Source organism: Colius striatus, unplaced genomic scaffold (assembly GCF_028858725.1).
Source record: "Colius striatus isolate bColStr4 unplaced genomic scaffold, bColStr4.1.hap1 scaffold_34, whole genome shotgun sequence".
Lineage (NCBI taxonomy): Eukaryota > Metazoa > Chordata > Aves > Coliiformes > Coliidae > Colius > Colius striatus.
Window position 1 is genome coordinate 523847 of NW_026908518.1, and position 24364 is coordinate 548210.

The 24364-nt window shown below is 55.7% G+C and overlaps 2 protein-coding genes across 2 annotated transcripts in view; both read right to left on the reverse strand.

The window, feature by feature from the left end:
• LOC133629202 (DNA-(apurinic or apyrimidinic site) endonuclease-like) overlaps positions 1-24364 on the reverse strand; it is a gene marked incomplete at its 5' end in the record, with an annotated part of 136242 nt that overhangs the window by 84396 nt on the left and 27482 nt on the right. The gene's annotated exons all lie outside the window — the stretch shown is intronic.
• LOC133629224 (acrosin-like) lies at positions 4308-7050 on the reverse strand. Its single transcript, XM_062019883.1, has 6 exons — positions 6941-7050; positions 6644-6844; positions 6186-6454; positions 5549-5694; positions 4706-4846; positions 4308-4352 (listed from the first exon to the last, which is right to left on the reverse strand). Exons 1-6 carry the CDS (start codon positions 7048-7050, stop codon positions 4308-4310), a joined length of 912 nt encoding a protein of 303 aa, XP_061875867.1.

A 24364-nucleotide genomic window follows, 5' to 3' on the forward strand; every position in this document is an offset into this window, starting at 1 on the left:
ATTTTTTTTTTCTCACACAAAGCCTGGGATCAACTTCATTTGCCTCAAATCAGCTATTTTCACCCCAAAAAGCAGATTTTTTCGTCAGAAAGGTGCTTTTCCGGCTTCAAAGGGATTTTTCCCTCCTCAGGTGAGTCTAATCTGCCTCAAAGCAGCAATTGTCACCCCAAAAATCATTTTTCCCCCCTCAGAAAGGAACTTTTCCTCCTCAGATGAGCCTAATTTGCCTCAAAGCAGCGATTTTCACCCCAGAAAAGCAGTTTATCCCTTCAGAATTGTGCTTTTCCCGTCTCAAAGGGACTTTTCACCCTTGAGATGAACTTAATTTACCTCAAAGCAATGTTTTTTACCCTTAAACAGAGCTTTTTCCCCTCAAAATGTGACTTTCCCTTACATAAAGTGTCTTTTTCCTTCCTATAAAGCCTGGGATCAACTTCATTTGCCACAAAGCAGCAATTTTCACCCCAAAAAAGCAATTTTTCCCCTCAAAAAGGTGCTTTTCCTGCCTCAAAGGGATTTCTCCCCCCGTCAGATGAACTTAATTTACCTCAAAGCAGTGATTTTTCCCCCAAAAAGCACTTCTCCCCCTCAAAACATGACTGCCCCCCTCACAAAGTGGCTTTTTCCCCTCACACAAAGCCTCGGATCAACTCAGTTTTCCTCAAAGCAGCGATTTTCACCCAAAAAGCGGTTTTCCCTCTCAGAAAGGCGCTTTTCCTGCCTCAGAGGGATTTTTCCCCTCTCAGATCAACTTAGTTTACCTCAAAGAAGTGATTCTTACCCCAAAACAGTTTTTTCCCCTCAAAAAATGTGAGGCAGCCGGAGCCTGGCAACCAGCTGGGCCTGTGGGGTTTGGCCTCACAGGGGGCTGCGGCCTGAGGGAGCCTCTGGGTCAGGCACAAGCAGCTCTGTCCATGTCCTGTCTGTTCTCTGCCTGGGAGCTGTGTGTTGTCTCGGTGCCCCACAGAGAGCACAGACACACTGAGGCACAGACAGTGCTGCTGGGTGCGGGAAATGAGCCATCAGTGCCCTTGGCTGGCCGTGGGGGGCTGAGAGCTTGAGCAAGGGCGAGACACGGAGTGGTGTGAGGGGGATCCCTCTACTCTCAGCAGGGGCTGGGGCTGTGCAGGCTCACAGGGGACGGGCAGAAAGGGGCAGGAACAGGGCACTGGGCACCAGGCAGGGGCACAGCCCGGCTGCCCTGGCTCTGCTCTCACCCACAGCCCATCCTCTGGCCTCGCAGCCCTCGCTCTGTGCTCCCTCAGGGCAGCAGAAATGCTGAGGGCTTCTGACATCCAAGAACACTCCCTGTTGTGGTGACGGGAAGGAGCTGGACAAAGCCCAGAACCCCAGAAGTGCCCCATGCCCAGAGGCAGCAGATGTCCAACAGCATCTCCATCACCCGCTTCCTCCTCCTGCCCTTTGCAGACAGGCGGCAGCTGCAGCTCTGCACTTTGGGCTCTTGCTGAGCATCTCCCTGGGCATCTCCTTGTGCATCACCCTGGCTGCCCTCCTGGCCAAGGGCCTCATCATCAGCACTGTGGCCCGTGACCACCACCTCCACAGCTCCATCTACTTTACCAACAGCAAGGCCAGTTAGGCTGGTGCATTCAGTAGCCTTAATTCCCGCTGAACAGCATTCTCAACAGTGTGTTTTAAAGAGGCCATCGATACATCATAGTGGGGGGCAGACTTCTCCTCTGCCGTATCTGCAACTGACGCAACGGCAGCCACAACTTCACACGGGACACTTTGGGATGGAAAAGCTTCTCTAACGTTCCCTTGGCTTCCAGGGGTGTTTTTGGACAATGTCTGACCTACAGGGAGGTGAGAAAAAAGCACATCAGAACACCAGCAGGAAACGTCAGCAAGTTCCTCATGAACAAGAGAAAGCCCCTAATCCTGGACGCTGACAGAGCTGCGGCAGTGGGCATGTCACACAAGTACCTCATCTCCCGTCAAGCTCCACAGCTGAATCAGGGGCAGCCCCGTGGTGATGTGAAACACAGGGAAACATCAGCATGAGGCCGTTCTGGTCTGAGTCATGGAGAATGTAAGGCTGAACATTCCCTACAGTTCAGCTACTCCATCTTGGGGCGGGCTGGAGCAAATGTCGCTACTGCCAGCAGGCAGCTGGGACACCGCGCAGGCCACTTTGCTCTAGTCGCCGCAGCCCGTGCCCTGGCTGGGATTAGTGATGCCCTTGAGCGCTGCATCAAACCAAAGGAAGCTGACAGACTGTCCCAGGTGAGCCCTGGGTCTGCTGGACAAGCGGACACCGTGGGCTCTCTCAGCCCAGGCAGGGGCCCTTCCTCCCTGCCCACATCAGGAACAGGAGGGAGCGCTCATCCCTTCCCAGCCACAGTCCTGAGCGGTGCTGGGGCTACAGCAGGAAGATCTCAGGACCCAGATGTCTCCACGGGATCCAGGCAATCAGCCCTGCCTCTGGGCTCGGGGCTGCCCCGGGGCTCAGGGCCTGAGGGCTCCTATGGCCACAGCAGGCGGGTGGGACCCTCAGCATGGGGCTGCTGGGCCTCAGGCGCAGGCTGTGTGCAGGGGCAGGAGGGGCTGGGTGCTGCCCGTGGCGCTTTGGGCCCTGAGCGCAGGGGCAGCTCCCGGCTGCGCTCGCAGCTGCCGCCGCTGCCCCGTCCCTCTCCCGCCCCAGCGCCCGCCCGCACCGATGGAGCCCGAGGCCATGCACGGGCTGCAGCATGAGGGACACTGTGTGTGGCTGTGGGCACAGTCCCTGCTGTGACCAGCACTCCCAAGTGTGCTGAGCTTGGAGAGAAGCTCCACACTCAGCCCAGAGCTGGGGGAGGCCATTGGAAGTGTGCAGGGGGTGTAGGTTGGTGCTTTAACTGGGGCACCAAGCCCATTTCTAACGCCAGCAGAGCCAGCTGCAGCTGCCCCAGGGTGTGAAATCCTGGTCCAACATCCATCCCGAGTTCTGCTTTGATGGTGATGGGGTGTAGCAAGAAACATTTTTGCCCCAGTGCAAAGACTGGTGGTGATCTGCAAAGTAGCCACTGTGATGGGGGCCCAGTCAGCTGGTGTCTGGGAATTCAGGTTCTGGTTAGTCCCACCGGTGAGTGGTGGATGGTGGCACGTAGTGAGAAATCACGCTGAAGTGCAGTTTCTCACCAAAGAAAAAAGGGGTAACTCTTCTCTTGCTCCTTTTCCAATCTACTGAGTTATGTTGTGCTGCTGGCAGCAGTGAAGCTGACACTAATAAAACACACCAGAAAGACACTGGAATCCTTGCTTATTATGTCTCCAGTTGTTGAAAACCAGAAGGAAATGTCACGGTGTAAACTGAACAGCTCCCCTCAGTGACTCACTAGATGGCTCAGGAGATGAAAATCAGTCCTTGCTAAAAGCCGTTGTCCATTCTTACCCACACAGTGGAAGGATTCCAGCAGGCTCTGGGGATAAACTGTCTCCATGCAGAAGGTGATTCCTATTCCTAGTTCTGTGCATAAGGAAGTGGGATCAAGTCTTTTGAAGCTTCATGCTCTGTAGACCCCTCACTCAGCACCCGGGAGCCGACCCGACCAATCACTCCGGACCGGCAGCCGAAAAGTGGGACCCCATCAGAGAGCTCCTTCGGCTGGGTACCCCAGCTGGGTACTGGGCATGACGTCAGGATGGGATCGAATTCCTGCTGGCCAGCCTGGGTCAGCTGCCCAGGCTGTCGCCCTTCCTGGCTCCCCACGGGAATTCACTCTCTCCCAGCCCAAACCAGGGCACTTTCACACGTGGAAAAACAGGCTGTTATAAATAAAGTCGTGTTTTTGAGTCAATCAATCAATTTTATTAAAGTCAACAAATTAAAGCAAGCTGTAATTAGGCAAAACAGCGCTGGGTGACCGGGGGAAGCTCAGCTCCGCCAGCGGCACACCGCTCAACTTTCCGTATGTGCTTATATATGTTATCCACTCGTTCACGCGCTGGGACACCCTGATGAGTTGGCTCCTGGTTGGCCAGTCGACAGTGTCCACGCGCTGTCCACACGCATCTGCCAGCTCCAGGTTGGTGGAAGATGTTACTGGGTGTCGCTGGGCGTTCCTGCCTCTGGAGTTCTGTTATCTGTTGCACCATCCGGGCGCTGGCTTAACTACTATTACAAGGTTTTACCAAACATAATCAAACTTGCACAAACGCAGTTACTGCTTACAACAATATGCATAATAGAATTGAATCCTACTCCATTTGTTCAACAAGAACAATTTTGACCATCACTTATTACAGGGCTTTTTGCTTTTTCTTTTGCATTTAATTTTGATGAACACTGTCAGTAACTCTCCATTTCAAAGGTTCTGCACTTCTGCAGCACGGGTGCAGAGGCCAATGAACTGTCAAACACAACAGGAAACACATAAAATCTTACAAAGTCCAACAACACTGTGTCCAAAGACACTGCTACAGCTACAGCATCTACTGACTACTGCCTAAGCACTACTGCTGAGAACCTCCAGTGAAGGAGAGGGGCAGGACCCAGCCGTGCTCAGAGTCCTGCTGCTTAAGCCACTTTTCCCTGCAGAGACTGCAGGAGCTGCTGGATCCAATTAACGAAATCCAGCAGCTTCTGGAGTGGGAATGAGCAGGACTCAGTCACTGCTGCTGTTGCCAGGGCTGAGCCTTGTGATGGCCTCTTTGGCCGGGCGAGTGTCGCAGCACTTCCTCCTGAGCGAATCCGTGACTGCACCCAGTTGAAGAAGTGCTGGGTGGAGGTGTAGACCCCAGGCTGCTTTGGTCTGGCACAGCCTTTCCCCCAGCTGGTCAGGCCCACGAGCCAGAAGAAGTTGTCGTGTGGAGCTCTGCAGACAAGCGGGCCCCCGCTGTCACCCTGCAGCACAGGACAGAGGATGTGGGGGGTGCTGGGAAGCCCCAGAAGGGTAAGGGGGGTGTTGGGGAGCCCCAGCAGGGTCAGGGGGGTGTTGGGGAGCCCCAGCAGTGTGAGAGGGGTGTTGGGAAGCCCCAGCAGCATCAGGGGGGTGTTGGGGAGCCCCAGCAGCGTGAGGGGGGTGTTGGGGAGCCCCAGCAGCATCAGGGGGGTGTTGGGAAGCCCCAGCATAGTGAGGGTGGTGTTGGGGAGCCCCAGCAGTGTGAGGGGGGTGTTGGGAAGCCCCAGCATAGTGAGGGTGGTGTTGGGGAGTCCCAGCATAGTGAGGAGGGTCTTGGGAAACCCCAGCAGTCTGAGGGGGTGTTGGGGAGTCCCGGCATGGTGAGGGGGGTGTTGGGGAGCCCCAGCAGGGTCAGGGGGGTGTTGGGGAGCCCCAGCAGTGTGAGGGGGGTGTTGGGGAGCCCCAGAAGTGTGAGGGGGTGTTGGGGAGCCTCAGCAAGGTCAGGAGGGTGTTGGGGAGCCCCAGCAGGGTCAGGGGGGTGTTGGGGAGCCCCAGCAGTGTGAGGGGGGTGTTGGGGAGCCCCAGAAGTGTGAGGGGGGTGTTGGGGAGCCCCAGCAGGGTCAGGGGGGTGTTGGGGAGCCCCAGCAGCCCCACGTGGGCCAGGGCTGCGGGTGCTGCCGGGGCTGGCCTGTGGCTGCTCCTACCTGGCAGGTGTCAATGCCGCCCCGCGGGTAGCCAGCACACAGGTTGTAGCTGTGCACGGCCCCTCCGTACCACTCGCTGCTGTTGCAGAGCTTGACATTGATGAGGTGGACCTTGGCCTCCTGCAGCACGTCGGATATTTCTGCAGCTGTGAGCATGGCAAAGAATTAGCCCCCAGCAGCTTTGGGCCACTTCCCCTCCCCTGTCTGGGCAGAGCCCTTCCCTGAGCCTTGGCTTTGCACCTTGCCAAAGAGGCACTTGACCCTTGTCTGATTTTAGGCCATGGCTCAGAATCATAGAATCCCAGATGGTGGGGTTGGAAGGGACCTCTAAACATCATCTAGTCTGACCCCTCTGCTCAAGCAGATTCCTCTAGATCAGGTCACACAGGAACGTGTCCAGGAGGGTTTGGAAGACCTCCAAGGACGGAGCCTCCACGCCCTCCCTGGGCAGCCTGGGCCAGGGCTCAAAAAACCATCCCAGGTCCTGCAGCCTTTCCTCATGGAAAGTCCCCTCAGCATCGTGGCAGCCTGAGGTAGCTCAGGCCCCTGCCTGCAGCCTGAGCCCGGCCCTCGGGCAGCCCGAGCCGTCTCCCCAGGCTCGCCCCAGGCACACAGGCGCTTTCCCGGGGGCACTCACAGCCTTCCGTGGTGTAGCCCCAGCCAGCGACGCGGCAGTCTGTGAGCTGCGACACCACCACGTCGGAGAAGTGAGTCACACAGGCCAGCTGCACGTAGTCGCTGCACTGCACGGGCTCGTCCAGCTCCAGCAGGGCGATGTCGTTCTCAGAGGTGTCGCTGCGGTAGCTCTCGTGGATCAGCAGCCGCTTGCTCTTGCGCACTTGGGCCTCGGGGCCCAGCGCAGACAGCCGGGTGGCCCCGATCACCATGCGCCACGTCGGGACGTTCCTGGGGGGCAGATGGGGAGCAGAGGGCTCAGAGGGAGCCCAGCAGTTCCCTGCCTCCAGCTCGCCGAGGGAGAGGCCAGGTGCCCCGCGAGCCCCGGGCTGCAGGAACGGCACCAGCCCAGCCTGTGCCGAGCACGGGACGGGAACTCTGCCAGTGCTGGGGGCGCGGCCCTGCCCTGCTCCTGCTCACCTGTACTTGTCAAAGCAGTGTCCTGCGGTCAGGACCCACCGGGGATGGATGAGGGAGCCTCCGCAGATGTGCCCGCTGCCCACTGCCCAGGGATGCTGGATGCTGACGATCCAGGGCCAGGCTCCCGGGGAGGCATCGCTGCCGCCCACGACGCGCAACGGCCCGTGGTGCTCAGCCAAGGGCCGGGTCCCGCAGCTTCTCCTGTCACCAGAAAGTCACGAGTGTCCTGCTGGAGGGCTGGCTGCTGCTGGGGCTGCAGGGCAGCCGTCTGCCCTCCCCACCGGGCAGCGCACGGACAGCGGGGCCGGGGAACCCTGCGCCCCGGCTTCTGCCTTCGCCCCGCAGATGAGTGGTGCCAGCAGCCCGGCTCCCAGCTCCTGGGCTTTGGGAAGCTGTGGCTTTGCCATGGGGAACCAATGAAGCCCATCATATCGAATCATACAGTCACAGAATGGTGGGGGGTTGGAAGGGACCTGTAGACATCATCCAGTCCAACCCCCCTGCAGAGGCAGCTCCCACCTAGATCAGGTCACACAGGAGGGTCTTGAAGCCCTCCAAGGAAGGAGCCTCCACACCCTCCCTGGGCAGCGTGGGCCAGGGCTCCCTCACCTCACAGAAAAAACTGCTGCCCCAACCTCCTGACACCCACCCTTTCGATGTTTGTAACTATTTATAAGATGCCTCCTCAGTCTCCTCTTTTCTGCCCAAGCTCCCTCCCAGAGCCACTTACCCACAGCTTTGCACTGAGGCACTCACAGGCCAGCAGCACAGGCCCAGCAGGATGAGGACAATCAGAACTTTCATCACTCTGGCAGCACGTGGCAGCTCCAAGAGCCAAGGGCACGTGGCAGCTCCAAGAGCCAAGGGCACGTCACCCCCAGCGCTGTGTCTGATGCCCGTAGTGCTGATAGTGCCTGGAAAGCCTCGGCCTCGGCGCTGATGTCACAGAGCTGCTGGTTCCAGGGGGATTCTGTGTGGGGCACCACGAGGGATCCAAGCTGGGGGGATGCAGATGCAGGGATGGACACCTGAGGTCACACCACACTCCACAGGACTCCAGCTGACTGCCTTTCCCAAGGCCCTTTGCAAAGACTGCACGGCAGGTCACCCTCTCTGAAGAGGACCTGCTGCTTGCCCGTGGCTGGCACGAGCCCCGCGGCTCTCCAGCCCTCCCTTGCCCACCCTGCGTGCAGCAGTGGCCGACTGTCGGCCACTACCTGAAGAGCTTTGTCCCTCTGTCCCTCTCCCTACAGCAGCAGTCAGGGGGAGCTTCCCATCACTGCAGGCTGAGCCCAATGCCTCACACTACCCTGACCCCCTCTGCTCACCTACCCGAGGGACTGGCAAAGAAATGGGAATCAGCTGAGAGCAACTCTCCCCATAGCCCTGGCCAGCCTGGAGAGCTGCAAGAGCTCAGCCAGAGATCGGGAGCAGCCTCTGCCTTCATCCCCTCTGGACCTGCTCTTCTCTGTCCCGAAAGTTCCATCATCATTACCTTTGAAAGAGGACAGGAATGGAAGAGAAGCCAGCACCAAACAAGGAGAAAATCAGGAGCGTGAGGAGCGAGTGAAGGAGCCGCCTTCCCTCGAGGGCAGCTCAGCCCAACTGACCTTCTCTGTCCCGCTGTGAGGCTTTATAGCCCCTGGCCAGCTGAGGTCACAAACGCTGGGTGGGTTCTGGAACACTCCCCTTGTGACATCAGCACGGCCCAAAGTGCTCCCCCTCCACAGGTGACCACACACAGCGCTCCCCCTCCTTTGCCACGGCCTCGGGAATCAGCAGTGGCAGGAATTGAGAGGTGAACCCCGGGCTCATGGGAGAGCATCGTTCACACCTGAAGGAAACGTGTCACACTGGAGAGGGTTCCAGGGAGGAGTGCAGCTGGTGTGTGAGGGATCCACGGTTCGCTGGGCAACCTGCACGGAGCCTGGCATGGAGCAGAGACTGTGGGCAGCTTCTATGGCTTAGTGCAGAAGAAGGGAACTGCACATGGAACTGATAAGCTGTAGGCTTGTCACCCTGGGCCCAGTCTGACCAAATGCTGTCCTTTGGGTGAGCTTTGCTCATTCCAATACCAAAACACAGCTCCATCCCAAAGGCCACCGAGAAGCGACCACCCCTCACTGAGCGTGTGCTCTGCATTTGCCTTAACCTGTGCCTTCAAAAGCGGAGCAGGAGACTTTGACAGCAAGGACAGTCAAGGTCTGTGTGACCAGAGCCACTCAAGCTCCACCTTGAAGGGAAAAATACTACAAAAAGGCTTAGGAAAGGGGGCTGTGAAGTGAAGACACCCTTGCGAGTAAGTCAGGGAAGACTCCATCACTGACTGCCTCTGACTGCTGAGATCTGCCCGTAGTTGAAGCTCTCTCCCCGCTGGGGAAGCCTTTGGCTCAGCTCTGGTTGTACTGAACGCTCACTGGCAAAGCTCAGACATATCTAGAGTGGCTTTTCCGACCTCACCCCGCGTTATTCCTGCTCTCAACATCTGCGGGTGCTTTGGCAGACAGGGCTCCCCGGCAGCCCACCAGCAGCTGCAGATGCTGCTGCTTCCATCAGCTGCACCGTTGGTTAAGCTGGGTGTACAAGTGTCTCAGTGGGCAGCAGCAGGCTGCGAGTGTGGCCGTGTGAGCCCCTGCAGCCGGCTGAGCCACGTGTGCCGGGCACTGCTGGTACAGCCGTAACCGTGACAGCTCAGAGCACCTGGACGTGACCAGAGCAACAGCGTCACGTTGGGCATCGCCCAGAACCTAAACCCAGCCACCCCCAGCCCCTCTGACATCTGAGGACAAGCTGGAACACGAGGCTTCTGCCACATTCCTTTACCCTTTAGCGCAGCACATGCTCAAGGGACCCGGAGTTATCAAGGATGCTCCTGGCTGTTTTGCTCTGTGTGCTCAGCAGATGGCACATCCCTGCGTGGGCAGCACAGGCCTGTGATGGACTCGGAGGCACCTGCCAGACACGCTCACCATTCCTGCCCTGCCCTGGGAGAGATCGCAGTGGGAAATGGCAGCAATCCCTGATGTACAGGTGACAGCAGCAGGTCGCAGGTCTTTGCCTTCTCTCTCTCCTACTGTTAGGACCAAGCTCCACGGTGCTGAGTCCCCCCTCTCCTGCCTCTGCCCAGAGACTGAGTTGGAGATGCCCCAGATGGTGCAAGAGTGAGTTTGCTCCATGGTTCCGTCTCTGTTCCCATGTACTGCCTGTGTCAGCTCACACAGCGATCGGGAAACGAGTGAGCCCTTGCTCCTCAGAGAAGCAAGGAGGGATGTCAGGAGCTTCATGAATGCCAGTCCTGTTTGACTGCTCTGATCTCCTTCTGTGAGCTCCAGCACGCTGCCCTGCCCAGGCCCTGCAGCACAGCCCCAACGAGCCCTCAGGGAGGCGACTGCTGCTGGGAAAAGGCAGCTGGTCGTAACTCTGGCTGTACAGCCCTGCTGACACTGTCCCTGCAGCTGTCCCCACTCTCACACTGCCTCACAACCACTGTCCTCTCCGTTGACTTTCCTCCCCAAGCACAGAGAGGCTGCAGACACCCAGCTCAGGCAGTGCCGTGTGCGTCACAGGCATTTACAGTGGGGTGGGAGCAGACATCATCCTCACCCCAATCAGTCCAAGCAAGGCTGCCTTCCTAATCAATGCAATGATTGAAAAGCTGTATCCTGAGGAACGGAGACCCCGACAGACAAAACCTAAACTTGACTTGGAGATGAGGTGAGCTGAAGCTGTCAAACGTCAGCTAAAAGCTACAGTGCGTTGGAGGCCCCATTTCTGGCAACGCTGAGCCAGGCAGCTGGTGTGCTGGGTCAAGCTCAGCCCCAGCATCTGCCCCAGCACCCCTTCTGCTGAGCTCCAGCTGCAGCCTCTCGCCCTGCAGCAGACTGAAACTCTCTGGGACATGGGCTGTCCATCCCTTCTCTGTTTCTGCACCGCCGACCCCAGGAGCCCTGTCACCCTTGTCAAGCTGGGACAGAGGTGCAGACACACAGTGCAGAGGAACAACAGACAGCACAGGGTAACTCCACCTGGGTGTCCCTTCCAGCCCTACCATTCTATGATTCTGTGATCTGCAGCATCACTGCCCTCTTGGCAGGATCAAATTGGCCAGTCCACACTGCTTACAGAACAAACCCATTCTTGCTACTCTCAATTAGCTCTGAGAGCAGCACTCCCAAAGGCAGTAGCAAACATTCCCTTTTGCTGAAGGCTGCAAGAACAAGGTTGCTGCTGACTTTGAGCTGCATGTCATGAAGGTGTTGAGCTAGATCTTTGCCAGGCCAGGAGTGTTTCTGCACTGGGGCTCTCCCAGGAGAAACACCCTCTTTGTAGAGAAATGGAGAGAAGAGGCAATCACAAAAGGACAGGTGGAGATTGCCAACACACCAACTGTAACCCAAAAGTACTTCAGACAGCTGCTCAGTCACAGTTTTGCCTGGCAAATGATTTGGAATAGTTCTCCACACAGTGCTCTGTATTACACCTTGGTAGTTTAGACTTGGCTCTGCAGATGAATTACCAGCCTGGCTAAGAGCTCCAGCTGCACTGTGCCTCACCACTACGACCTTGTCAGGCCTGGATGTTGGCTCACACACATAGGAACTGGACTGACCCCAAAACCACAACCTGGGCCCTGCAGCACCGATGAGCCAAGTTAGTTCAGGTGGAAGCACATTTCTGAGCCGTGCTCCTTTCTCCAAGACTACATGTCCCAGTCAGAGATAAACTCAAACAGGCTGTGCAAGCATCCCAAGAAGTCCATCCTATGAATACATCAGGCACTTCTGACTTGGCTGAATCTTACCTCCTTGTTTTAATTGTGGTAACTCCCCTCTCCTTTCCTGAGCCATAAAGAAGAGCCAGAATGGCTGCTACAGTGAGTAAAAGTTATTAATTAGCTGTAGAAGTTGGCTTCTTCATTGTGTCACCAAACAGACTGGTGGGTACAAGTAAAGCAAAGTCCAGGTTGCTCTCAAAATCGTGGAAAGAAAGCTGAGTGACGCTGGCTCAATGGCACCTTGTAGCAAATGCTTTCCATTCATGGCTGTTCATGAGAGCAGAAAAAAACCCACCTGAGATTTCCTGCAGAAGCTCAATGGAACACAAACAAAACACTCCCAACAGAGCTGACTGAAATTCCCCAAGGTTAGGAAGAGAAGCAGCACTGCAAATGTCATGTCGAAAAGACACGAACAGTGATCATGAGGAAAAGATGCAACAAGGAACAACAGGAAAGTTGTAAAGATCACTTATGAAAATAAACTCCTGATGCCTCTTATGGTCGTGTTTACCATGTGTCCCCCATCTCCCTTCCCCAAATGCACAGCTGGATTCCACACACCACACAGGAGAGTCACTGGGCTGCTGGGATCAGTCACAGATGTGACTGAGGGAAAGGAAGGCTTCCGAAGGAAGGGATTTGAGCAAGGGAACCCAACACAGACAAAACCATCCCCTGTGTTGCTTTCACTAGCAAATAGAAATCATCTTCTCTTTCTTTAGTGTGGTGGGAACAGCAGCTCAGCAGCTGCACCTCAGGGCACCACAGCCAGGGTCCCTACCTGGGTGTGTGAACTTGCCCGTCTGCAGCTCAGCAGCGGGTTTGTAGGCACAAATGTGACATGGACCAGCCAGCTTGAATAAAGATGGTAGGGACAAGTTAATGCAGCTGGCAAGCTACTTCCAATTATCAGAAACAGCTGCTGCAAGGTAATCAGTTGGGCCCTGGGTGATCACAGGGGTTAAAGCAGCATCTAAGGAAGTAGCTAGCAAAGGAAGGGTGGGTTTGAGTCAACACTGTTGGTGGCATTACATTGCCTGTGTGTCTCTGCATGTGCATTACCTGGCTTCTCTACATCTTTGGATGAATATTGCTTGCACCGTTACAACAGGCCTGGAGCATCTTTCTGAGCAAGTAGAGGCTCAACTCAACCACCTCCCCATCTGCATCCCCGAGTATCTCTCTGCAGGATCCACGTCCTTTTGGCCTGTGTGCAACAGCTGAAGCCTCAAAAGCTGCACTGCCCAAACCGCTCCAGCAGTTCAACCCCACGCTGCAGCCTTGGGACCCAGAAGCCAAAGACCTGCCCCGAAGGGCTTGGGGAGGCCACTGGGGAGGCAGGAGGGCTGGCAGCAGCTGCCAGAGCTCCCAAAGCACAGCCAAGCCCCAGCTGTGTGTCCCCCAGCTCCCCTCACCCAGCCCCAGGCCCCCAGCACGGCTCCAGCGGCTGCCCCCTGCTCACCATCGCGGGTTCGTGGCAGAGAGCGCTGAGGGCTCTGAGCACCAGGCACCGCATCACGCTGCTCTCGCTCCCCAGGGACCAGGCAGGGGAGTGACAGCCCTGCAGCCAATCAGAGGCGGCACAGAGACACACAAGGGCAGCATCTGCCCAGCTCCTGCTTATGCCCTCCAAGGGGAGGCCTTGGCAGCTCAAAAGGACGGGGTTTACTCAACAAGGTGTGTTAGAAAGCTAAAACGAGGCTTTGGATGCTGATAACTGAGGTTGAGACCCGAGAATGAGGGATTGAAAGCTGAAAAGGAACAGGTTAAAGCTAAAAAGAAATTGGGCCACAAAGTGAGACTTTGGAATCAAAAACTGGAGGACTGTGCTCCAAGAAATAAGGTTAAAAAAAGCAAATAGGAGGCTTTGGAAGCTCAAAATGAGCATCTGAGCCACAAAATGAGCCTTTTGAGGTTAAAATTGAGTGTTTGGAAGCAAAGAAATGAGGGTTTGAGCACAAAAATGAGACTTTGAAAAGAAAGGTGATGGTTTGGACCTAGAAGAGGATGATTTGAAATCTAATCCCAAGGTCTGGAATCTGACAATCAGGCTTTGGGAATAAGGGTTTGGGTCACCAAGTGAGGTTTGAAAGATTTACATGGCGGCTTAGTCCTGAAAATAAGGCATTGGAAGCTAAAAAGGAGGGTTTGGGCCCCCAGAGGAGGGTTTGGAAGCAAAAACTCTCGCTTCAGATGGTTAAAATGAGGATTTGTTCCAAAAAGTACCACTTTGGAAGCTAAAAATGAGGGTTTGGATGCAAACCAGGAGGTCTTGGGCCCCAGACCGAGGGCTGAGCCAGCCAAGTTCTACCTTCCCAGCCCTTTAGGTGTGGGAGCTGCCCTCAGTCGTGTGCAGTTCATCTGCTCAGCCCAGATGAACAAATGCAGGGCGCAGGCCAGAGAGATGGGGTGGGCACTGAGGCACACAAGGAAGAACCCAGCCGCAGCTTTCCTACCTCTGTCATAGAACCATGGAATTGTTATGGTTGGAAAAGGCCTCTCAGATGATCGAGTCCAAGCTCGTGCAGATGTTCAGGCTGCGAATAGTGCAGCAGGAGATCAGAGAAGAGACTGTGCAGGGAGATTTCTGAGCTTCCCCAGCCAGCCCTTGGCACAACCAGCTCTGAGCCAGAGGCGTCCCTGTGGGGGAGAGAGGTGCAGCCATCAGCTGCTCCCAGGAGTCAGAGGCAGCCTGAGCTGGAACCTTCCCTGACTGATTCATGATGGTGTCTTCCCCAACAGCCCCCTTTCTTAAGCCATTTTTACAGTCTCTTTCCCTTCGAGGTGGGGCTGGAGTGACTCTGGTCACACAGACCTTCATCTGGATTGCTGTGTAATGCTCTCACTTTGCTTTTAAAGGTGTGGGGTAAGGAGAATGCAGAGCACATGCTGAGTGAGGGCTGGTGGCACCTTGGAGCTGGGTGGGCTTTGGGATGGAGCTGTGTTTTGGTATTAGAATCATAGAATCACAGGATGGTGGGGGTTGGAAGGGACCTTTAGAGGTCATCCAGTGGGACGCCCCTTCCAGAGCAGGTCACACAGGAACATGCCCAGGAGGGTCTTGAAGACCTGCAAGGAAGGAGCCTCCACAGACTCCCTGGGCAGCCTGGGCCAGGGCTCCCTCCCCTCACACTGAAAGAGTCTTTGCTTCTATTTAAGTGGAACTTTTTGTGTTCCAGCTTCATCCCATCACCCCTTGTCCTGTTGCTAGACACAATAAAGTGCTGCCCCAGCCTCCTGACACCCAGCATTGAGATATTTGTCACTATTCATCAGATCCCCCCTCAGTCTCCTCTTTTGCAGACTAAACAGCCCCATGATAATGAGAGTCTGATGAGCAAGGTGCACCCAAAACCCAGCGCTTGCTAGAAAAGTGACAGACTCTTGGCCCAGGTTGTCCAATGAATTGCAGATGTTACAGAAGCAGCATTTGGCCAGAAAACTGCAAGCACACATCTGTAACCGTTTGAAATATTGCCATTTAGGAACTTGTTACCCTTGTGGCAGCACAAGCTTCAGGACATGGCTGATCTCTTAGAGTCACAAGAAGCTGTCACTGCAGCACATCTCACTCCTGTTGTGATCTGGCAAGAGCAGAACTTATCTTGGACCCATCAGAGTGAGACAAATGAATCAGCACCCGCTCAAGCCTGTTCTGTGGTTTGGACAAACATCAGGAAGCCAAAGGTAAGAAATACACTGTGAGGAAGACTCAGACCTTCATCCTCAGAGGCCCCTGTGGCTCAGCGAAGGAGGCGTGAGGGAGCTGTGGCCTGGGCAGACTGAGGCAGGACAATGGGGGGAACTCATGAAGAAGTGCAATGAACATGCAGATCTAGTCTGGGACATGTGGAAAGTTTTGCTCTAAGCAGGGCACACATTTGGTGGAGCCATCCCCTGTGTGCCCAGCGCTGCCAGAAAGAATCCCTGCTTGACAGTCACATTGGCTATTGAGTCCTGATTGGCACTTTCCTGGCATCACAAACATCAGAGAGGATTTCTTGCTCCCCAGCTGCCTCCTCCCTGCAGCCCTGCTCAGTGTCAGACTTTCCCTGACAGTGTGAGCAGTGCTGTGCCTTTAGTAGAAGTTGAAGTTCTAAAGTATTGCCAGGAATGATTCCAGAGGCCATCCCAGGGCAGGGGCAGCGCTGTGGCCGTCACCAAGGGAGACAGAGAACGTTGGGCACTGCTGATGTCAGGGGCTGTTCCAGACCCCACCCGGCGTTTGTGACCTCACCTGGCCAGGGACTATAAAGCCTCCCAGCGGGACAGCCAGAGCCAGTTGGGCTGAGCTGCCCTCGGGACAACTCAGCTCCTTCCCTTGCTCCTTGCCTTCGTGCTTTCCTCCAAACATTTCCCCATTGCTGCCCAGTTCTCAACTCCCGTTTTCTTCCAAAGGTAAGGATGACCCAAACTCTCAGGACAGGGAAGAGGATGTAGCCAGGGCTGACAGGAGAGGCTGCTCTGCACCTCCCAGTCCATTTCCATGCTGAGCTCTTCCACCTCCAGAGCCTGCCCAAGGCTATGGGTAGTGTTGCTGTCTGGTGATTCTTCTGTTGACCACAAGATGAGGCTTTGGAAGCTGAAAGCAATGCTTTGGGCCCAAACATGAGGGTTTAGAGCACAGAGCTGGTAGAGCAGAGCTGTGAATGGAAGGAGCAGCCGGAAACCTGCTCCTAGCAATAGCTCAAGCAATTCCTGTTCCCTTGCCTGGGACTACAGCTTGGCTGCAGCTTGTGGTTTTGGTGTGATGGTTCAGCCCTGGCTGGGTGCCAGGTGCCCACCAAGTCGCTCTATCCCTCCCCCTCCTCAGCTGGACAGGGGAGAGAGAAATAAAACAAGAGGTTTGTGTGGCAAGGTAAGGACAGGGAGATCCCTCAGCAATTAATGTCTGGGGCAAAACAGACTCAGTGTGGGGAGAAAAGGTTTGATTTATTAATGAACCCTTCAAAGTGAGCAGAGAGAGGAGATCTCCTCCTCTGGAGGTCTTCAAAAGCCACCTGGACATGTTCATAGAATCATAGAATCACAGAATGGTGGGGGCTGGAAGGGACCTTTAGAGATCATCCAGTGCAACCCCACTGCTTTGACAGCCAGTGTGTGTCTGTGGGAAATGTTCCACAACCAGTGTGTGAGTGTGTGTGCAAAGGTTTTATCCTTTTTAGCCCTGCTCAGTGTCAGACTTTTCCTGACAGTGTGAACAATGCTGTGCCTCTAGCAGAAGTTCTAAATTATGGCCAGTAGTGATTCCAGAGGCCATCCCAGGGGAGGGGCAGTGTTGTGGCTGTCACCAAGGGAGAGGGAGACCTTTGGGCAGTGCTGATGTCACACAGGGGCTGTTCCAGACCCCACCTGGCGTTGTGACCTCACCTGGCCAGGGGCTGTAGAGCCTCCCAGCGGGACAGCCAGAGCCAGTTGGGCTGAGCTGCCCTCGGGAGGACTCAGCTCCATCTGTAGCTACTTGCCTTTGTGCTTTCTTCAACGACTGCTTGTTTGCTGCCCACTTCTCCTCAACTTCCATCCACTTCCAAAGGTAAGGATGAACCAAATCTGCACCTCCAGTTCGATCTCTAGGCTGAGCTCTTGCCCCTGCCTAGGCTGGCCATGGCTGTGGAAAGTGTTGCTCTGTTCTAGTTTACATTGTGGTCCAAAAAGGAGACTACAGAGGAGGGTTTGTGCCCAAACAGGAGGGTTTGGAAGCTCGAGATGGTAGAGCAGAGCTGTGAGTTTCAGGAGCAGCTGGAAAACTGCTCCTGGAAATACCTCAAGGCATTTGTGCCACTTTTGCCTTCCTGTTTCTTTCCCTGTGTCTATTTGAATGTGCTGTCTGTGTCTCCTGCTAGATCCTGCTGAGGCTGTGTGCAATGTCTCTGCGCTTCTGCAGCGTGATCCCATACGTCGTGCCCGGAGCGCTGGCACTGCTGGGCTGCTGGTGGCTCTATTCCTCCCGAAAAGCGCAGGCCAGAGACCGTGAGGAACCGGCCACAGCTGCCGAGGAAGCGCTGGAGGAAGGAGGCACAGAGAAGGAATCGTGGCCCCAGAGAGAAGCCTGTGTCCCTCAGGGACTCTCTTCCTCATTGGAAGAGGAATGCCCAGAGACTGATCTTCCAGAAGTGTCAACACCACCAGTTGTGCCGAGCACCCAGGAGGATGACAAAGACAGAGAAGAGCCAGCAGGATGTGCAGGGGAAAGCAGCGTCCCTGCTGCTGTTTCTGTCCCCGTGCAGAGCACAGAGTGTCCCGGCAGCGCTGCAGCCAGCCCCGCACAGGGCTCAGGCTCAGGCGCCGACGCAGAGCAGCGGCCGTCAGCAGCGCCGGCACCGCCAGGAGCCGGGCAGAAGCCGAGCTATGCCCAGATAGCTGCTGCGCTGCCGCCATCCCCGCAGGATGAGTGGCAGACAGTGACCCGAAAGAAGCGCGGCCAAAGAGGAAAATCCAAGGTGGTTGTCTGGGCAATAGAGGTGCCAAAGGTAAGCAGTCACTGTCCTGCTCGTGCCTCCTGCCCTGCCCTACAGAGACACTTTCAGCTGCCATGGGGACCCAACAGGAATGAAGAAGAGGTGCAGAGATGGAAAGAAGAGGCATGTTAGAGCTACACCCCGGGCTGGTGGTTGGAGTCCTTCTCCAGCACCTTCCACCCTGATCTGTCAGGGCGATGCTCTGAAAGCCTTCAGAAGGCTTTGAGGGTTCACAGTCCCTGAGAGCAGGGGATGAATTGTGATGCTTTCCCCTGTGCAAGAGGGTCACGCTCCCGCTGCCTGTCCAAACCCACCCTGCAAATGAGCTGCAGGAACCAGGAAGATGGGCAAAAGAAGCCCCAGGGCACAGTGGGGTTTGATCTACATTTCTCTCCTTGACTCTTGCTTTCTTGTCTTTCATCAAGGATACAGTCTCACGCTTGATTGGCAAGCAAGGACAGTTTATTAACAGCTTGCAGAGAGAGTCTGGGGCCAAAATTTCTCTCTCAGCTGTCCCTGATGTCGATGACTACAAAGTCTGTCACATCAAAGGTAAGAGGAATGCCTCTTTGTTCAGAGTCTAGAGCGTAGCTTGGGGGCTTTAATTAGACTAGAAATGGATTCAGTGGCTTGGCAAGGCCACGGCTTTTACCCAAGTGTTCTGCTCAGGGCTGTTCCAGCAGAGGGATGTGGCAATTGGCCTGGGCCTGGGCACGTGCAGCCTCTGTTGTAGGGCTGGGAATGCATTTGAGCAGCTTTGGCTGCTGGAGCTGAACCAGCCCCTTTTGCAGGATCCCTTTGTGCTTGAAGCAGCAGATAGGGGATGCTTCTCAGCATCTTGTCTGGGAACGATGTTGGAGCAATTGGGGCTGAGAAGTGTCTGTCAGTGAGTTGGGTCTATGCTGGAGGCCAAAGCCATTCCAAGTGGGGCCTGGGGCTCTGAGCTGCTCACGTTGGTTGGATATCAGGGTCTGTGTCCAATCTGTTCCAACTGAACTTGTCAGTGCAGCTCAGGAGGCTTCTGGCAGCTGGGTTGCTTCCTATGGCAGGGCTGGAGGTGTCCTCAGCCTACCTGTGCTGCTGACCTTGGGTGGGATTCTTGTCTTACAGGCCTCTCCCATGAAGTTGAAGGAGCGCTGAGCCTGATTGGCAGCAGGTTCAAACACCTGTGTCTTGACAACATCTACCATCTGCATCCCCCTGCACCGGTGACACATCCTTCTGTCCCTAGGACTGCAAAGTCCCAGACGCCTCAAGCGCTTGCAGAAGAGAAAAAGAAGAGGAAATAGTAGTAATTGTAGTAAATAGTGGTAATTGTAGTAAATGCACTACAAAATAAAGTCTAATGTTGCCAAAGAAAAACACGGGAAACAAAGGAAACTTGACAGAAAGTGAAGTACAGAAACTTGAGGGAAAGCCAGAGCCCCAGGCAGCTGCTGCCACCTGGACACAGGCTCTGCTGCCCAGGGCGGCCCCTAGTGCAGGGCTTTGCAGATGGCCAGAGAGTGGCTGTAGCACATGATGGGGAGAAGATACCGCTGTCCTGAAATGAAAAGGAGAGTCCTCAATGTGTGGGCAGCACATCCCAAGTAGGAGATGTCGCAGTTGTCCCAGTAGGAATTGGCCATGGCTTTGGGGACAGTGGTGAAGGTGTCCCCAGAAGGGCAGCCAGCCCAAATGCCAGCCCATCTGAGTGGGAACCACAAGTCATCAGGTTCTCTGTTGGGGGCAATTGGTGAGAGCAGTGGGGGGAGTGTGTGTGTTCTGGGCAAAACAGACTCCAAGTGCTTGACTGAGAGAGGAAAGTAGGAAAGTTTATTCTACAAGAAGTAGGAAGGTGGGAGCTCTCATCATTTGTGTGCAGTCAGTCTGCTGAGCCCAGACTCAAGGTTTGTGGTGCCAGCTTTGACGTGAACAAACCATTCTTCAAAGGTGGCCATGGTCAGGGAATCACAGAATCACAGAGTGGTGGGGTTGGAAGGGAGCTTTAGAGATCATCTAGTCCAACCCGTCATGTCACACAGGAACGTGTCCATATAGGTTCTGAGAGCTCCAAGGAAGGAGCCTCCACACCCTCCCTGGGCAGCCTGGGCCAGGCTCCCTCACCCTTCCTCTAAAGCAGCTTTTCCTTCACTGAAACTTCTGTTCCAGCCATTGTCCATGACCCCCGGTGCTCTCACTGGGCACTACCATCCCGCCCCATCCCCTTGCCATGCAACTGTCAAAGTGCCAAAGTGCCGAGCTGCTGGCTTCAATCTTCTTCCTACGGCGTGTCCCCCCTGGCCAAGCGCCAGTGCCAGGGACACCCAGCCCAGGGCTGCGTCATGGGCTCGTCTTTATTGCAGGAGCTGTGGCGGCGCCACTGTGGCGGCATCCTACAGGGACCAAAGGGAAACCCCCTGAAACAGGAACAGAAAGGATTGTGCAGGGCACCCGTGTTTTCTTTCTAAGCTGCTCAGGAGAGACTGAAAAAGCCCAGATGCAGCCAAGAGAGATTCAGGGGACATGGTGGACACTGAGGGACACCCAAAAGTCCCCAGCCCCAGGTTTCTCACACTTTTCAGAGGTTCCATGGCAGCCTGTCTGCCAGCAAAGTTCTGCCTTCATCCTACTCTTGGTGTAGGAGCTCTCCTCATTCGTGTGCATTCAGTCTGCTCAGTCTAGACTGAAAAAAGGCTGCCCTGGGACCAACATCTTCATCAACCACCTGGATGAGGGGACAGACGGACCTTCAGCAGGTTCCCTGCTGGCACCAAACTGGGAGCACTGGCTGATTCCCCAGAGGCTGTGCTGCCATTCAGCGGGATTTCGACCGGCTGGAGAGTTGGGCAGAGAGGAACCTGCTGAGGTTCAACAAGGACAAGGGCAGAGTCCTGCATCTGGGAAGGAACAACCCCCTGCACCAGGACAGGCTGGGGGTGACCTGCTGGAGAGCAGCTCCAGGAGAAGTACCTGGGAGTGCTGGCTGAAAATAAACTGACCATGAGCCAGCAACGTGCCCTCGTGAGCAAGAAGCCAATGGCATTCTTGGGGCATGAGGAAGAGTGTGGGCAGCAGATCAAGGGAGGTTCTTCTCCCCCTCTACTCTGCCCTGGTGAGGCCTCATCTGGAGTCCTGTGTCCAGTTCTGGGCTCCCCAGCTGGAGGGACAGAGAACTGCCAGAGAGACGCCAGTGCAGGGCCACAGAGATGATCAGGGGACCGGAGCATGTTTCAGATGAGGAAAGGCTGATGGACCTGGGGCTGTTTAGTCTGGAGAAGAGGAGACTGAGGGGAGACCTTATTAACATTGACAAATGTTAAAGGGACATCCCTTTTCTCTGTTGTAGCCAGCAACAGGACAAGGGGAGATGGGATGAAACTGGAACACAAACAGTTCCATTGAAACACAAGAAAAAAGTCTTTTACTATGAGGTGAGGGAGCCCTGGCCCAGGCTGCCCAGGGAGGCTGTGGAGGCTCCTTCCTTGGAGGGCTTCAAGGCCCACCTGGACACGTTCCTGTGTGACCTGATCTAGGTGGGAGCTGCTTCTGCCGTGGGGTTGGGCTGGATGATCTCTAAAGGTCCCTTCCAACCCCACCATTCTCTGATTCTATTCCATGATTCTATGAAATCTCTGAAGTCTGGTACCTGGTTCAGGCATTAAAGGTGTCCCACTTGGGAAGCCTGCTTCCCTTTTCCTTGCAACTGGTATTTAGAACATAGACAGTTGCTTTTTGAAAGCAAAACCATCACAAAAAATCCCAGAGAAACAGCTGGGTGATTTCCCTTCCCCAGGGCTGGCCACTGGACAAGGTGCTGGTCGGCAGCACTCTCAGGGTGCAGGGCTGGGCCCAGGACAGGCCTTTTGCAGGCACCACACTTATGGAGGCTCCTGCTAATGCAGTTCCTGGCCAGTGCTCAGGGAATGAGGGCACTTGTCCATAATTGCTAGCTTTGGTCTCTCCCCATCACTCAGTCTGGCTCCCTGCCCTCATCTTTCACCTCCCCCCTCTCTGGCTTTACCCCACCACTGTTTTTTCTTTCTCTTTCTCTTTCTCTGCAGGACTCCTTGTCTGTATTTTCTAACCCCTCCTTGTCTGTCCTACATCCTGTTGCTATTTTTTCTCCTCTCCTTCTCCCTGTCCTTTGCCTTTTTCTATCACCATGTTGTTATTCCTGGCCTTATTTTCCCTCTCTCCCACGGCCTGTCCCCACTTTCCTGCTCATCTCTCTTGCTCAGCTGGCTAGAGCTTCTCTCTTCTCTCCGGGCCCCCATCCTTCTTCCCATCCCCTTTTAGCTCTTCCTCTGACTCTCTCAGGCCATCGCTGTTCTGCCCTCCTGTGCCTCCTTCTGCTGATCCACATCCCTCTGTTCCTCGCTCTCTCTGGATGCTTTCCCTTCCTTCTCTTCTCTGTCCCTGCCTTCTGCCCCTGACTCTCCCTTTCTCTCTCCTTTCCTTTGTCTCTCTGTCCTAATCCCTGTCCCATTTCTGTCTTTTCTGTCTCTCTGCCCCCCTGTCCCACTCCCTGTCCCTGCCTGTGTCTGTGTATCCCCCCATCCTCCTTACTGCCCTTCCAATCCTCTCTCTGTCCCTCTCTGCTGCTGCTTGTTGCTCTTTTTCCTCCTGCACTCCCTGTCTCCTTAAGCTCCATCCCTCTCCTGCTCTGTCCCTCTGCCCTGCTCCTCCCTTGTATTTTCCTCCTCCTCCCCCTTTGGCTCCTCCTGGGGCTGGGCCTGTGCAGCCCTGGGGAGGCGGCCATGGGGCTGCAGGGTCAGGGGGGCCTAGCCAGGGGCTGGTGTCCCTGCAGGGTCAGGCAGCAGGAAGGAGGCCCCGGAGCGTGTGGGAGCTGTAGGCCTGGGGCACTGGCTGTTGGCTCCTGGGCCATGTGGGAGCTGTAGCCCTGGGCAGGGGCTGCCAGCCGTCCCTGTTCATTGCTGGGCCAGCCAAGGGCACTGAGGGGTCATTTCCCCGCCCAGCAGCACTGTCTGTGCCTCAGTGTGTCTGTGCTCTCTGTGGGGCACTGACACAGCACAGAGATCCCAGCCAGAGCTGCTGTGGCCTGAGCCAGAGGCTCCCTCAGCGCCCAGCCCCGGGGCAGCCAATGGCAGCGCAGCAGGCGGGCACAGCCCTGATTGACGTGTGAGCGGCGGCCAATCAGAGGCGGCGGCGCCTCAGGGCGGGCGGGACCAGGCAGGGCAGTGACAGCCCCGCAGCCAATCAGAGGCGGCGGCGCCTCAGGGCCGGCTCTGGCCCCTCCCGCCCTGTGCTGCAAAGCCCCTGAGCCACAGGCAGAGGCAGAGGCAGGGCCAGAGAGACGGGAGCTGCTGGACACAGGCCCCGAGGGGCCGAGTGCTGAGGGGCCGGCACATGGCTGTGGGCAGCAGAGGCTGCGGCCCTGCAGAGGAGAAGGCTGAGCTCAGGGGCCCTTCTCAGCGCTGAGGGCTCCCTGCAGGGCGGGGGGCGAGAGGCTGGGGCCGGTGTGTGCTGTGTGGTGGGCAGGGACGGGACACGGGGTGCCGGGCACACGCTGACACAGGGGCGGCCACCCAAGGCCCTCCCTGGGTACCCCCAGGCCCTGCCCATGTGCAGCCTGGGGTGTGAGGGGACGCGGCACGCAGCGGCCGCACGGGCACAGAGACACACAGGGGCAGCATCTGCCCAGCTCCTGCTTGTGCCCTCCAAGGGGAGGCCTTGGCAGCTCAAAAGGACGGGGTTTACCCAACAAGGTGTGTTAGAAAGCTAAAACGAGGCTTTGGATGCTGATAACTGAGGTTGAGACCCGAGAATGAGGGATTGAAAGCTGAAAAGGAACAGGTTAAAGCTAAAAAGAACAACTTGGGCCACAAAGTGAGACTTTGGAATCACAAACTGGAGGACTGTGCTCCAAGCAATAAGGTTGAAAAAGGCAAAAAAGAGGCTTTGGAAGCTCAAAATGAGCATTTGGGCCACAAAATGAGCCTTTTGAGGTTAAAATTGAGTGTTTGGAAGCAAAGAAATGAGGGTTTGAGCACAAAAATGAGACTTGGAAAAGAAAGGTTATGGTTTGGACCTAGAAGAGGATGATTTGAAATCTAATCCCAAGGTTTGGAAGGTGAAAACTGGGCTTTGGGAGAAAATTAGGGTTTGGGTCACCAAGTGAGGTTTGAAAGATTTCCATGGTGGCCTAGGCCTCAAAATAAGGCATTGGAAGCTAAAAAGGAGGGTTTGGGCCCCCAGAGGAGGGTTTGGAAGCAAAACCTCTCGCTTTGGATGGTGAAAATGAGGATTTGTTCCCAAAAGTACCACTTTGGAAGCTAAAAATGAGGTTTTGGATGCCAACCAGGAGGTCTTGGGCCCTAGACCAAGGACTGAGGCAGCCAAGTTCTACCTTCCCAGCCCTTTAGGTGTGGGAGCTGCCCTCAGTCGTGTGCAGTTCGTCTGCTCAGCCCAGATGAACAAATGCAGGGTGCAGGCCAGAGAGATGGGGTGGGCACTGAGGCACACAAGGAAGAACCCAGCCGCAGC

Excerpts from the sequence above, each read along its gene's own strand:
- LOC133629224 (XM_062019883.1), bottom strand. The coding sequence starts at position 7,050 with ATGGCAAAGCCACAGCTTCCCAAAGCCCAGGAGCTGGGAGCCGGGCTG. Across the intron at positions 6,845-6,940 it reads CAGGGTTCCCCGGCCCCGCT|GAGAAGCTGCGGGACCCGGC; the intron begins GTCCGTGCGCTG and ends TTCTGGTGACAG. Across the intron at positions 4,847-5,548 it reads GCGGCATTGACACCTGCCAG|GGTGACAGCGGGGGCCCGCT; the intron begins GTAGGAGCAGCC and ends CCTGTGCTGCAG.